At 43.0% G+C, this 14,079-nt stretch overlaps 1 protein-coding gene across 1 annotated transcript in view; it reads right to left on the bottom strand.

The window, feature by feature from the left end:
* Window positions 1-13,053, bottom strand: part of AOAH (acyloxyacyl hydrolase) — a 75,150-nt gene extending 62,097 nt beyond the window's left edge. The window contains exons 1-2 of the mRNA XM_066177439.1: window positions 12,790-13,053; window positions 12,231-12,385 (exon numbers count right to left, since the gene is read on the bottom strand). Of these exons, the coding sequence (XP_066033536.1) occupies window positions 12,231-12,385; window positions 12,790-12,914 (280 nt within the window). The 5' untranslated portion in view covers window positions 12,915-13,053. The remainder of the gene's footprint in view (window positions 1-12,230; window positions 12,386-12,789) is intronic.
* Between the last annotated feature and the right edge of the window lie 1,026 nt (window positions 13,054-14,079).

The following is a 14,079-nucleotide window of genomic DNA, read 5'->3' as shown; positions in this document are numbered from 1 at the left end:
GCTGCAGACGTACCTTTTTCCAAAGCTCAAGAACATTATTGTTCAGGTTTTCAGACTGGCACAACTCTTCAAAGTGAGCTTCTAAATTCCTTCACAGCACTCCTACCTATGTGCTATTAAATCAAAGTGCTGTTTTTCAACATAAATAACTCTGATGCTTCTATGGCGAGTAAAAGAGAAGGTAGGGCAATTGGAACTTGCTGCATGACCAGTATTTTTGACTCTTCTATTACTTCTTCTATCCCAAAACAGTAATCCAGAAGAAATTAGAGTGAATTTGTCACCTCTTTTGCAGGGATAAAAGCCCACTTCTCCATACTTATTAAATAAAAGGCTCACTCAAGATCCTCTGCAGAATGATTTATAAAGCATGCTAAGAACCATTACCTCCAGTCAGCCTAAAAGAATTGAAGAATAAATTGAGACAGATACAACCAAGAAAAACCCTGAAGCAAGACATTCCTTCTTTCCTGCCCCCCTCTCCAACTCCCCAAATAGCCAGAGGCCAACTAGTCACAGGAATTAACAGCTAAATAAAACCACAATAGCTGAAAAAAAAAAAAAAAAAGTTGAATAATAAAGACCCAAACTAAAAGTAAAGGGAAGGTTGGAGATGAAGGGTATAGCATGTTCAGGTCTTGGTCTCAAAGAACAGGCCAGGGCCCTCTGGTCTGGGCTTAACCTTACTACAGCCTTATCATAAAATAGTTTGGGTTGGAAGGGACCTTTCTAGTCCAAACCCCCTGCAGTGAGCAGGGCCATCCGCACCTCGATGAGGCTGCTCAGAGCCCCGTTCAACCTGATCTCAAATGTTTCCAGTGACAGGGCATCCAGCACTCCCACAGTTGTGGGGGTGGACATTAAAGAGTGCAAGAGACTTCAGCTGTTTTAGTGCAAATCATGCGCTGCACTGGCCTCAGGGACAGAAAACAGACCCTGGCTCCTTTGCCAGGGTAGCGTGGTAATAGCCTTGCTGGAATGACGCCAGCACCCTTTAGCACTGAGATGGCACTGCACATCCTGAAAACACACCATAGCACTTCTAAAAATCATTACATAAAGGCTGTATTATTAACACACATGAACAACCTACTGACAACAGGGACTGACTTCTATGTCTATTTTATTAATGAGGATGGAAGCTCAGAAAAATTAAATTACCTAAATGATAACTTAACTGCAAAACCACACAATCCTTCTGTGCTTTCCTTTCTACTCTTACCAAGGTCGGATGTTCATCTATCAATCTTGCTGTCTAGAAGTCAGAAAGACAAAAGGGAGTCCAAGCAGAGAGACAGGGAGAAGCTAGTCCTTTCCTATTTTCCAAGGTGCACAGCTTTTGTTGTTTTACCTCTCATTCTTTTGCATCTTGAGCTTGAGAATTCTACAAAATCACAGAATTATTTAGGTTGGAGTTGACACCCACTGCAGCAGAGAGTAGTGTTGCTCATTTTGACCTGGTGCTCCTGCACCTGCAGCCAGGGGCTGCAGAAAAAAGGGATTACAAACAGCTCAAAATCCAAGAAATTGGGCTGAGGATAAAAATACCATTGATATTTCCATTTTCTCTGTTATATAACAAGACAGTCTCCACTGAAGATGTAAGTTTCTCACTCATGTTTGTCCAAGTACCACAGAGGGAGTGAGAAAAAAATAAAAAAGCAAGCTATTTTTGGTTCAGGTCTACAAAACAGAAACAGAATTCTTAATCACAAACACAATCATGTAGGTAGCCTTGCTCAAGGAGCAGTCTCACAGTGATTAAAAGAAAATTTTTCATGTTGATTAAGTCCGATAGACACCTTTGTGTCTATTGAACCAGGCCCAAAGGCAAATCTGCTTCACATGAGGATTAACAGAGCCAACACTGAGTTGGAGCAGTACTTAATGCAGTACCTCAGGCTACTAGATGCTATATGAATATAAATAACAATAATAACAGCCTGATTACTTGGGAAAAACCCACAGAGCTGAACTTCAAAATGTTTGCTCTCATAAACTCATTTTCACTAACAGGGAGGATGTTTCCACTCATGTTATTGCACCCTTCCCATTTTGGCCATCTGCAGACCACACCTTGGTTATCCACATGCTCCCCCCTCAAATGTAGTTATTTCACATGAAATGTCAGACTCCATGGGACAAGCTGACAGAGAAAGTCTTGGCTGATTTTCAAAAGGATCTGCTGATCCTCAGGCACTGGAGCTGGGCTCCCTGGAAGTGAATTTGGAGTCTCCAGGCCCTCAGGTAGGAAAGGTGCTCCCAGGGAGCACATTCCACCAACACATACTCTTGGCTGATCTGGTCTCTGTCCTCCCCATCTACCTGGGCTTTTATCAGTTGCCCTTGGTCGACCTCTCCTTACTTCTTGTGGTCTGCTGCCCTGGGCTGTGCCCTAGGGGATGCTTGCTCATGTGTTGGGGCTCTGCTGACCTCAAAGACTTTCATTTAGGCAGATGTCATCAGGAGCAGTTTTTGGGCTGGAGATTCTAAAATATTCAGGAAAAAGGTTGAACCCTGTGAGGAGAGAGGAGGAATGTCCTAATGGGACTCACTGCAGCAGAGGCAGCCTAATCTACCCAGGCTCCCTGTTATTTTTCTGTGGAAACATGCTTCTCCAGTAATTCAGATTTATCCTCTAGGAGAACTTATCTCTGGTGTCGAGCTAGAGGTAAAACTTCAAAAGGCTAGTGTCTATAAAGGAAAGTTAATTCAGAATATCCTTGCTTTTACTACAAACCTGCTCTCTTTTTATCATCTTCCTCTGGATTGGGTGGCAGGAAAAGAAATGCTGACCAGTGATCCTAGTTTTTAACAGGTCCTAATTCCACTGGCTAAAAATGGAAAATAATTATATAGCTAAAAAGGGTAGGGGAAATCAGATGTCTTTGACTGTAAAAATCTCACTTCTTTAATTACTTATGACATGTGCAAGAATATAAACTTTTTAGTACTCTGGCATCAGTAGAAAAGCACGTCCAGATTTGGCCAGTCATTAGCAGCTATTGCTTGCTTTTAATTTCCTAGATATTTAGATGTGATTTATTTCTCATCATGAGCTGGACACATAAAAGGCAATGTAAATAGGCTTAATCATTAATTTTTTTTTTTTTTTTTTTTTACCGCTGCACATGATTTTCTTTAGAAACAACTTTCAGTAAGTTGATTCTGCTGTCTCACTTCAATAATAGGTTTCAATACCTTGACAGGCTGAAGGATGTTTTTCTCTGAAAGAAATTCATTGCCATTATAATACCTACCAGGCATTAGAAACTAGAGTCTGGTATTAATAAATGCCTGTCGCTTTTAGCGATGGCTTGTCCCATCTGCTATTAATTTCTGAAGAGATAAGACAAGGCCATAACCATTTTGCTCAGTGCAGTAAGGTGAAAACTCACATATCAGGAAGTACTTCTTTCCATATATTTGAAAGTAGTGTGTAATAAAAAAATGTCATTTCCAATAAGCTCAGGAAAAAAAGATCATACCCCAATAATAAAATCAGAACTAGAGGAATTCATTGCTTAGCTGTGAAGCCTCTGGCAGTTTGAGCAGACTATTTAACTTAATCCACTTCTGCTGCACAAGTTTGAAAGGCTCTATAATTAGAATTATACCTAGGGATGTCAAAAAGTCTCTGGATAGAGAAAGCTGCCTCTCTAAGTTTCAGATTTGTAGGTATATTTGTCTGAATAAAACTCTGTTAAATGAGTTTTGTGGCACCTGGAACATCCTCCTTTGCCATCCTTTGCTCATCTTTCTGGTTGCTGGATTTCTTTCTCACCTTCCAGCCATAAATTAAATGTATCCCCAGAATACAAGGAAGACATAAGTCCAAGAAATGGCCTTGGACACAAATAGCTCTCTGCAAACTCTGCTGACCAGGCTGTGGCCACCCTGCAGCCACTCTGCTTGCTCCTGGTAGAGCAGGATCTGGAGCCTTGCTTGGTGATGTGGCCAACCTCTGCCTGCTCCAGCCTGACTCTGCATACATGAAGTAATTTATCACATTCCTGGCTCTGCATACATGAAGTAATTTATCACATTCCTGGCTTTATACAGAAGAAGAAGGATTTCCCAAAACACAGTTTTAGCTTCTTGCATTTATAGACAATGCTAGGATCCAAGGCATCTCTTAAAGTCTACAGGTGAGGAGACCCAAGAACCTCTCTACAAAAGAGGATATTGCTACTCCTCATGCTGATGCTGTTGTTCTGGCACAAAAACACCTCTTTCTAAATTAGCCTTATCCAGTTCCAGTTCAACCTGGAATAAGACATTCCTCTTTGAAACTCACGTGGGGAGCTAATAAGAAATAAGGTTTCCTCCTCTGAGGTGGGGACATCCATGTGAGTATTCTAGGTGCAGGCAGACCATGGTTATGCAAAGTTAGAATGCAGGAATGTTTTCTTTTTCATATAATCATACAACAGTTTGAGTTGAAAAGGACCTTAAAGATCATCTAGTTTGAACCCCCCAGTCATGGGCAGGGACACCTTCCACTACACCAGGTTGCTTAAAGCCCCATCCGACTTGGTCTTGAACACTACCAGGAATAGGGCTTCCACAACTTCTTTGGGCAACCTGTGCCAGCATCTCAATTACTGTATATCCCTTTGCTCACAGGGCCCAATATCCATATTGCCTTCCTGCACTGCTTCTCATTACTGAGCTGATACTTTCAAAGAACAGCCCTTTATAACCTGAATATTTCATTCCAGCTCAATGAAATACTCAGCTCAAATGACAAAACTGTATATGCAAAGTATATAATCTAACCTTCCAAAATACAGCCAGAAGATTTGTTGCTTTGAAAGGTAATTTGGAAATGGACCTGAGTGATAAAGTCTTTTAACTCAGACTTTGCTTCCTATACCATTTACAGAATTAATGCATTTTACAGAGATATTGAGGTAATGGAACATAATTGTAGGTATCCATATTTAAATATGTTGGCGTATACAAGACCCTTTCACCCATAATTTGCTAAGTCTTATGAAATATCTTGGACATACTAAATGGTACACTATTAACAAACCTGCCACTGGGCATTAAATTACACAGTGTAGTGGCCAAAAACATTTTTAAAATATTAATATCAACATAGCAGCATTTTGAATGCACTTGTAACAAATTCCAGCAAAACCTGGAATACCAGATATTATTTCTGCTGCTCATGCAGAAGCAGTGGGCCACCTCAGGCACCGTAACTTCAGAGCTCCAGTCACTCATTTTTGTTTCATTTAGACATACAAGAAAGTCTCTGATACAGCTGTGACAGTGCAAAAAAATCAGTTTCCATCTAGTGGAAGACTCTGGTATCCATCCATGGCAGCCAAATGTGTCCCCAGCGTTTCCTACATTACACTTTTAAGAGCCCTCTTCAACAAAATCTATAACCCCAGGCATTCCCAAAGGAAATGTTTTCTGTATTAATTAGTATGAAAAAAGCCCCTCTGTACATATGTGTGACACTAACATATTTTTCTTTTCCAAAACAGGAAAGGGTATTGAAAATTTACTGAAGCCCAAATCCTGGCAGGGGGTGTTAGTGTAAGAGGATAACTTTATCCTTGATGCAAAGGCTTCACTATTTCAGGATTCTGAATGCAAGCAACTTTTTTCCAGATATACAGCTATTAAAAGCAGCAAAAGTGATGGCCTTAAACATGAGTAGTAGTTCCCTGTAGGGTTAACACATGAACAAGCATGAGAGGCACACACGTGGGAATCAGCATCCAAGTAGACAATCAATAAAATTATTATTATACACAAGGCAAGCATCTGTAATGTAAAATGTACAAGACTACCCATGTCTACCTATGCACATAGATGTGATTGTGTATTTACACACACATAGATATGGATGTGTTGGCATGCTGAGCACATCTTTTCATTGTGATCAATAGATGTATTTATATTTTACAGTCATAAGCTTTCAGTAAGACTGGGGGTGATTTTAGAAAAGAAATGTTTACCAACAGTTGCTGAAAAGTTGCTGAGTGGTTGCTTTAGTGTCTCTACTGTACTATTCCCATATCTGTGTTTGTTCTAGCTAAAGTATAATCATAGGGAATAATGTTGTGGTCAAATTTAGTATTTATTGCTGATCATCAGGTCAAATTTTGTTGTTGATCAAATGGAGCAATGCTGGTGAAGTGAGCAGAGCTGCTATGGCTTGGAACTGACTTAGCTGTAATCAAAGTCGATTCCCAGCCTTTCAGAGTAAAATACGTTGTGGTGCTACACTGATATTGGGCAAGGCTTTTTTACAGAACCCACTGAGCTGTAAATTATATGTTCTGTCATGGTGCACCCCCAGACAATATGTGCACAGCCGCTCTTTCTGAGCGCAGTTGTTAAAAGCCTCCAACTCCATTTGGCACGTTCCATTGTGCGAAGTTATCAGGAACTCCCAACACCACCAGTCCTGCTGCCACTCCAAGGGGCATATTTCATCCCTGCACTCATGCACAGCTAGACAGAGGCAAACTGCTGAGGACAATGACTACCACGCAAATCAGCACAGGTAGAGGTCAGTGTTTTACTCTGCTGGTAGCTCAGAAACACCCGTTCTTTAATGTAATCAGAGCTGAAAATACGTTTTGAAAACATGCTTCTTCATATGCTAGGAGCTGTGTGCTCCTGGCTGAATGGAGGTGGTGACCCACAAAGGCTGCTGAGAATGACATTATATTGAGCACAAAGATGGGGAAATCTGCTTTCCTGGCTGCTGACCCACAGGAGCTCTGCTTGCTAGCAGAGAAAATGGAGAGCACTGCTGTCTGGCCCTATTGAGGGCTCCCTGACTAAATGCCTCGTTCTGAAAAGGGCAACCAAAGTTAATCGCCAATAGAGCAGGGCAGTCTGCTGTGGTGGGGAGGGGAAACAAATAAATGCTGTTCTTTCCAAATGCTTCTCGCTGTCACAGCACAGAACTCCAGAAATGCTGGCCTGGAGTAAGTCCTTCTAAAAAACCTCTGCCCTAACAGGTGATCTAAACCATCAAGGCTGTTCCAAAGGGACAGGGCAGACACAGTTTGTAAAGATCTCTAATGAGGTCTTCTACAGATTCCTCAAGAACTTACTACTCTGCTTACTTAGCACTGTCATAGGAAAATTCTCTTCCTAACCTGAATGTCCCCACTGTCACCCATTTCTGTTACTTCTTGCCATAGCTCTTATGAACCTGGAGAATGGATCACGCCTTTAATGTTTTCACAGACAGATATGTCTTTTCTCAAGTTTTTCTTCTCTGGACTAATCAACTCTAATTTATTCACTCTTTCTTTTATAGCTTATGCTTATTTTTCTCTGAAACCTCCTGTCACTCTGCATCATTCTTGATGCACAGCCCCAAAAGGGAAGGCAGAAATTCCTCTGAGGCTTTCTCAGTGCTGAGAAAGGTAACAGGTTACTTCACATGTCTTGCAAGCTGACTTCTGTTTGCATGTCTCGGTGCGTGCGTGCTGCGTGTGCTTCGTGACAGCATGCCATCATTGTGCCACTACAAGCCCAGATGATCTTCCGTAGGGATGCTACCCAGGTGGTTGTTCCTCATCTGCTGTGTGCGTCACTGACTGTTTCTGCTGAAGTGAGTGCCTTCAACATTCCCATATTGAAATTACCTTTTCAGATGCAAGTACTGCAAGTTGTTAAGCTTGTTTTGAATTTAATTCTGTCCTCTATTTTACTTGCAAACAATTTCAGCTTAACACGGACTGGTTTGATTTAATTTAATAGCACAAATTTAATTTTCCTGGCTAGTTAAAATATGGAATGATAGTATGCTCAAAAGAGAAGTTCAAGAAAGACCTGATTTTGTCCATCCTTTTGCTTAGGGAGTGAGTCACTAATATTTACTCTCTGAACAAGACTACCCATCAGTTTTGTTCTGCCCTGTAGAAGCGTAATTACTGTCACACATCTTTCAAGCATAAGATTAGTGCTGAGGTAGTGCCAAAAGCCTCACTAAAGCCCAGCTATAATATCTGCTCCTTATTCTGTGTCTACATGGCATTACTCCATTGGCAAAGAAAATTAGATTGATCTGACACTGCTTTTGAAAGGTGTTTTTACAAAGTTTTATTAACCATTGCAGAATTTTTCTAGGATTTGATGTTTAACTGACTAATTACCAATTTCCATATTCCCTTTCTTACTATGTTGAAGGGAGATGAATACAGAAGTTCCTGTCTGTCTTTCAATGTCTCCTCCACTTTCTGCATCCTCCAGGGCAGCTTCTGCCTTTCCTGAGGTTGCTTCAGATACCTCTGGATGAAGTCACCTTTGCTAGAGAACAGAGCAATTTGCAAAAAACCTTTAAGGGCTCTGTTGTAATTAAGGGTGGAATTGAATAAAAGCTTTAAAAATCAGTCGAAAAAATGATGAAACATTAACACCAGCATCAACAGTTTACCAGTGTTACTGTACTGTCTTTGGGTACCTTAACATTAACTTTAGTAAAACTTTGCTTTCCCTTTGAAATGGGCAGCATTTTCCTCATTTAACAGATGGGAAAGTAAAGACCTGAGAATATGAAGGGTTCATTCACATCTAATTTTTGGGAGAAAAGTACACAGCATCTCTTTCTCAGGATGCCACACTGAAACAGTCAGGCTGCACTCAGCAAAAGGATTTTTAGGTCTCTACCCAAATAAATCCCTTAAGCCATGCTGCCCATCAGTAACAAACCCAGAAAGGAAAGCCAGAGTCAGCATCCAGCTCCCAAACCAGTGCACAGAGCAAAACCTCGCTGCCTTTGCAGGAGGAAAACAGCTTCACAGGCTTTTGCATGTAGGAAAACTTACAAAGGCCCTTTTACCTCTCATAAGGGAAAACCAGAAAAACATATCACATGCAAAGCATGCAGAAGGCCCAGAGGAAGGACCTGAGCTGATTTCACGGAATGCAAAAATGGTGGCATTTTAGCAGCCTGGGGAGACAGGAAATACTGATGGAGAAAAAAGACTGTCAGATGTTGGGAAAGTTTTTCTTGTGACAAGGCCAAAGAAAGACCATTTATCTGGTTGTGGCTAGGTACTGCTATAGACCAGTTATCTTAGATGGTTAGGAATTGCTTAGGTATCCTACATCTGATCATGTAGTTGGGAGGGTTTTTATTGGGTGCTTTTCCCCTCTTTGCCACAACTCTAAAATGCAGTAGTATTAAACCCCCTTTTAGGCGGGAACCCTCCAGTTGTTTTATTTGTACATCAAGTCAATTATGAAAAGCCTTTCTCTGAATGAAGCAGCCACATCTTTCAGGAAAATGCAGAAAAAATGATACGACTCTTCCTGCAGTTAGTGAAGGTGATCAAAACTGCTGTCTAAACCTCACCAGAGACACACCCTCCTCTCCTCCAGCCCTGTTCCATATTGGTACATAGGTGCCTACCCAAAATACATTTCCCAGGATCTGCTAAGGGCAGGGAAGCCCCTTGAATTACCCGGATGCTTTGCCACTACGACCGGAATATACTGGGGCAGATGGTGGTGCCTACCCAGGGAGTGCTGCAAGCAAGGGGAACAGAAGGAGGAAGCAACCAAGTTGTATCACATTTAACAGAGGTACCAGAGCTGCACTTTGCTCTCCTGTCATATTATTTCCACATACTTCTTCAAGAAGTGTGATACTCTCAGTGAAAAGGCTTAATGGGAAATATTTTCTTGATTTTGTTACTGAAAGAGCATTCACTTTCTGACTGGCTTTGGCTACTAACATAGCAAACTCAATCAAGCAGGTGGTACACAGGAGTGATCAGAAATTAAATTTGCAGCCACCTCATTTCCCTCAGAAAAGTGAGGCAGATGACTTTGAAAGGTTAGACACCTGACCACGCATTTAAACTTGAATAAAAAACACCCATTTCTTCAAGGAAATAACCTATATATTTAACTATAGCAATTTCTAACATCAAAAATTAGATAGGATTAAAGGAAGAAATTCTTCATGGTGACAGTGAGAAGGCACAGGAGCAGGTTGCCCAGAGAAACTGTGTATGCTCCATCCCTGCCACTATTCAAGGCCAGGTTAGATGGGACTCCGAGCAAGCTGAGGCAGCCGAAGCTTCCCTGCCCATGTCAGGGGGGATGGAACTACAGGGTCTTTAAGGTGGCCTCCAGCCCAAACTATTCTATCATTCTCTCTGATTCTATGAAATCATCTTGGCCTTGATCTATAAGGCCAAGAAGACACGGAAGAAGTACTCATTCCTCTTTCTCATTATCTTCCCAGATGGCAAACGAAGCCCAACAAAGTATCTGGGGTCGAGCTGTTGGAAGGAAATCACAAGCTGATCTTGCCTTACTGTCTGCTCCTTAGAGGGCTGGTCACCGATTCAGATGCAAGAGCTGATGTTACCCCTGCTCCTAGCCATGGCAAGTGCAACCATCAATTCCTCTGTGCTTTCCCTTTCTGCTTGAGAAAAGGAGGGACACAGTATTTTCAAGAGTTAGTCAAATGAGCAGCTAATCAGTGAAAACCCAGAGGTGGCCATCTGGGCTAGCAGCCAGCAGCCCTCCCTGCCAGGCCTGGCTCATGCCCTTTTTGACTTGTCCACACATTTTAATCTTGTGGTTTACAGAGGTGGGCACAGTCTGTTTGGGTCGGTCCTGAGTCAAGCTCACAAGGATATTTTTAGCTGAAGGGACACTTCAGAAAGAGAAACTGGTGTCGTAGGCAGTGCTTTTCATGTCTTCTCCCTGAACAAAGAAATTCTCAGTGGTCCCAGCAATGGGGCTAGCACAGCTCCCCTCCCCTTTGAAGGTGAAAAAAGGACAATCTTGCACAAGGCAACTTCAATGTAACATGTAATTTAGAACTCTTCTGGGTCAACAGGATGGAAAAGGCAGACAGTGCTCACAGTCTGACATCTAAAAACCACTAGTGTAAAAATCCCACAGATGAGCATGATCACTGCCTTTCCTGTGCCATCAAAACTGTTGCCGCCTTCAGATCTCTCCACTAAACAACACCACATCCCCCTAGCTCTGGCAGCTGCTTGGTCACCACTTGCATGGCTCCCAGCCCAAACAAAGACAGCCCCTAACAGATATTTCGGCTTTTGATCTCTTGTTCTCATGTTCTGGCGGGTGGCTGAACCCCCTCACCACCCTGACTCTGCTCTCCTTTTGATTCACCATGTCCCACCAAAACTATCAGGGGTACTGTGGGTGGCTCAGAAGTGAAGCAAAAACTTGCTTTTTTCAAGTTTAGGATTATTATTTCTAACTGTATTCCCTAAGCCCCAGTGGAAAGAATTATTTCCTTCTGAAGAATGGAGAGCTATGACAAGGTTTGTTTCCAGCACAAAGGTGCCTTGGGAAAAGAATGATAGAAATTTTTAGGCTGAAAAAGGCCTGTAAGATCAACAAGTCCCACTGATGACAAACTAAAGCATTTGATTGTAATGCATAAGACATATCCATTTGCACACATAAAAAATATAAGCTACTACATCTCCCTGGGTATATGGAGTGCCATGCCAAGGGCATTTCTGGTGCAGAGACATCCACAGTTTACATTGACTCCACTGTTGCCAGTCTTGCTCTGGGAAACACTTAGCCAGCTGAGACTATAGGATACCTACCCCCAGCTATAGGTACTGTGGGGATCACCACAGTCACTGAAGTCATATGAGAAGGGGGTTGTCAACTTGCCCCAGTTCAGTAGGGGTCATCCAGACACGTGTGCATACAAAAAGGAAAGGAAATGTGAGGAAGTAGCCTTTGCAACCCAGCTATCCAGAGACGATCATCCAGACCACAAAGATCTCAACCACTCTTAAGAATAATTTTCCAGGAACTGAAATCAATGAGGAGACCCATGGCAAGTCTGAAGGAAACTGTGCCTTTCTACAAAGCAGGATGCATTTTGCAGGAAGCAAAATACATTCTGAGCTCTAAGAAACACTAGGACCTCATAACATCCTATTTCCAGATCCCAGACCTACAGACATTAAAGCAACTTTTCAGATGCCATTCCCTGCAGAGCGAAAACATGAACTTTGGGAAGCAGCCAGTCAAAAACAAAATCATAAAATAATTCCAGATCCCATGATGGCCTTGCAAAATCTTCAGCGGCTGTTTCAGCAAAGACTACAAGTATTTTGCAGTACAGCTGTTGAAATAGATAAAGGAGTGGTTTATGATGTGAATAGCAACTCTCAGCTCACCAGTGAAGTAAGGAACGAACTAGCCCAGCAGGCAAACAAAACCTGGATACATACCAACACAGGTGTGTCCTTTGTACAGCCCAAAGGGGAGCGAAGGGGGTCGTGGGTCTTTTCCACGGGGCAGAGGGGAGGAAGAGGCAGCCTTCAGCAGAAGCAAGAGCCAAAGGATGCAAAATAAACTAAGAAATGTTTGCCTAGACACCTTCATCCTAAGGAAGGAAAAAAGGAAGAAATCAGGCGGGGAGGGTGCAAGTGGACCTGTATTCCCTTAACTCTGAGGGAGTATCCTGCATCGGTGCAGCTTGAGGAGAAAGGAGATTGGCGTGCCTGTGCAGCAGTAAGTAACACAGGGACAGATTCCCAGGTGGGGACAGAGACATCTGCCCTCTCATGGGGTGCATGGAGGATCCCACACTCGCACATGGCAGGTGCTCTCCCGACTCCTCAGCCCCTCTCAGGCCCTGCCCCCCATTAAACCCAGCAGGTCCCACAGACCTAGGCACGCCGTGACCGGGCTGGGAAGATGCCCCTGTGGCCCTGGCCCCAGGCTGCTTTCCACACACCCCCCCCCCCCCCCCACGACCCCACTGCCCCATGTGCAGCTCTTCCCAACCTGCTGGCCTGGGAGGACCAAGAGGGTTGGATGAACAGCTCTGGCTCAGCGCTCCCGTGTCTCCTGCAGTAGCAGCGGATGACTAACGACCTTGAACCACAGTGGTTGCCAGAGCCACTCAGCATTAATAACACAGGACACTCCCCTGAACAACTAGTGTTGCAAAAAGGGAAAAAGAAAAAAAAGAAACAACTCTACAAACCCTTCCCCCTGTGCTGTCACTCCTCTGCCCTCCTCCGCAGAAAAGAAAGAAAACATCTCTCTGGCTGCTTCTGTAAAATTTCTGACCAGGGTTTCCGTTCGGGAGGACTGAGTGTGAAAAATGAAAGAAGCTGCTTGAGACGGAGCCACAGGGCTGGGAGGGATGGGGCTGCCGTGCTGGGCTTTTGCCAGGGCTTTAGTTCTGTTGGGACTGAGACATAGAGATGGGAGGCAGCTGCCAGTGTGAGGGTAGCACTGGGAGCTGAACCCCTGTTCCCATCCGCTTTGAGCACATTCGCTTGCTTGCTGAGAGTCTTGAGAAATCCTGTGCTGTTCCTGATTTGGCAGTCACAACTAAAGGTTTCCCTGGCTCTATTTTTTTTAATCCCTCAGACAAGGCATAAACCAGTCATTCCCTAGCCTGAAGCAAAAGCAGAGTAAAACATGTTTAAATGACATGACTTCAGAGGTGGAACAAGTCCAAACAGCTACATCCCAGACACTGTGGATGCAAGGATGGCTTTAAGGAGGCAATTTAGGACTGAGGCAATGGAAGGTCAATGGTGTGTCCCACCTGGGCAATTCCCTTCCCCTCACAGTGTGCAATGGGTACTCATCTTTCCTTTCCATTCCTTGTCTGTCTCTTTCAGAAGTGGGCAGGCCAATGACATGGGTTGCTAAAGAACAATGATGAGCCTGTCTCACAAAGTACCCCTACATGCTTCCCAGGAATAATTAAGAGATCTATAAATGGTGTTGTAAAAAGAAAAACTAGAGGAGATATTAAAATCAGTGATTCCCAGCCAATTCCTGCAGACTAACATGATTACACATGGATCAGATCCGTTTCAGTATTTAATGTGTTCTTTGCAAACCACTTCCTTCCTTGGGCGCCTCCCCTATGACTTTTTAAAGACAGCCCCAGAAAGTTTGCCTCAACTTTGATATAGAGGATTTGCCTTGTGCTAATGATGATATAATCCAGTGGCTCTGGGGAAGAAAAAAAAAAAAAGACTAGAAAATCTTCAATGTGAATACAAATCACTCTGTATTTCCATTCTTTAAGCTGAGCCATTTGCTTTCAAATGT

Source organism: Chamaea fasciata, unplaced genomic scaffold, assembly GCF_029207755.1.
Source record: "Chamaea fasciata isolate MVZ Bird 193981 ecotype frontalis unplaced genomic scaffold, bChaFas1.0.hap1 SCAF_1, whole genome shotgun sequence".
Taxonomy (NCBI): Eukaryota; Metazoa; Chordata; class Aves; order Passeriformes; family Sylviidae; genus Chamaea; species Chamaea fasciata.
The sequence above is the reverse complement of the archived record's forward strand: the minus strand, read 5'-3'. Positions and strand labels throughout refer to the sequence as shown.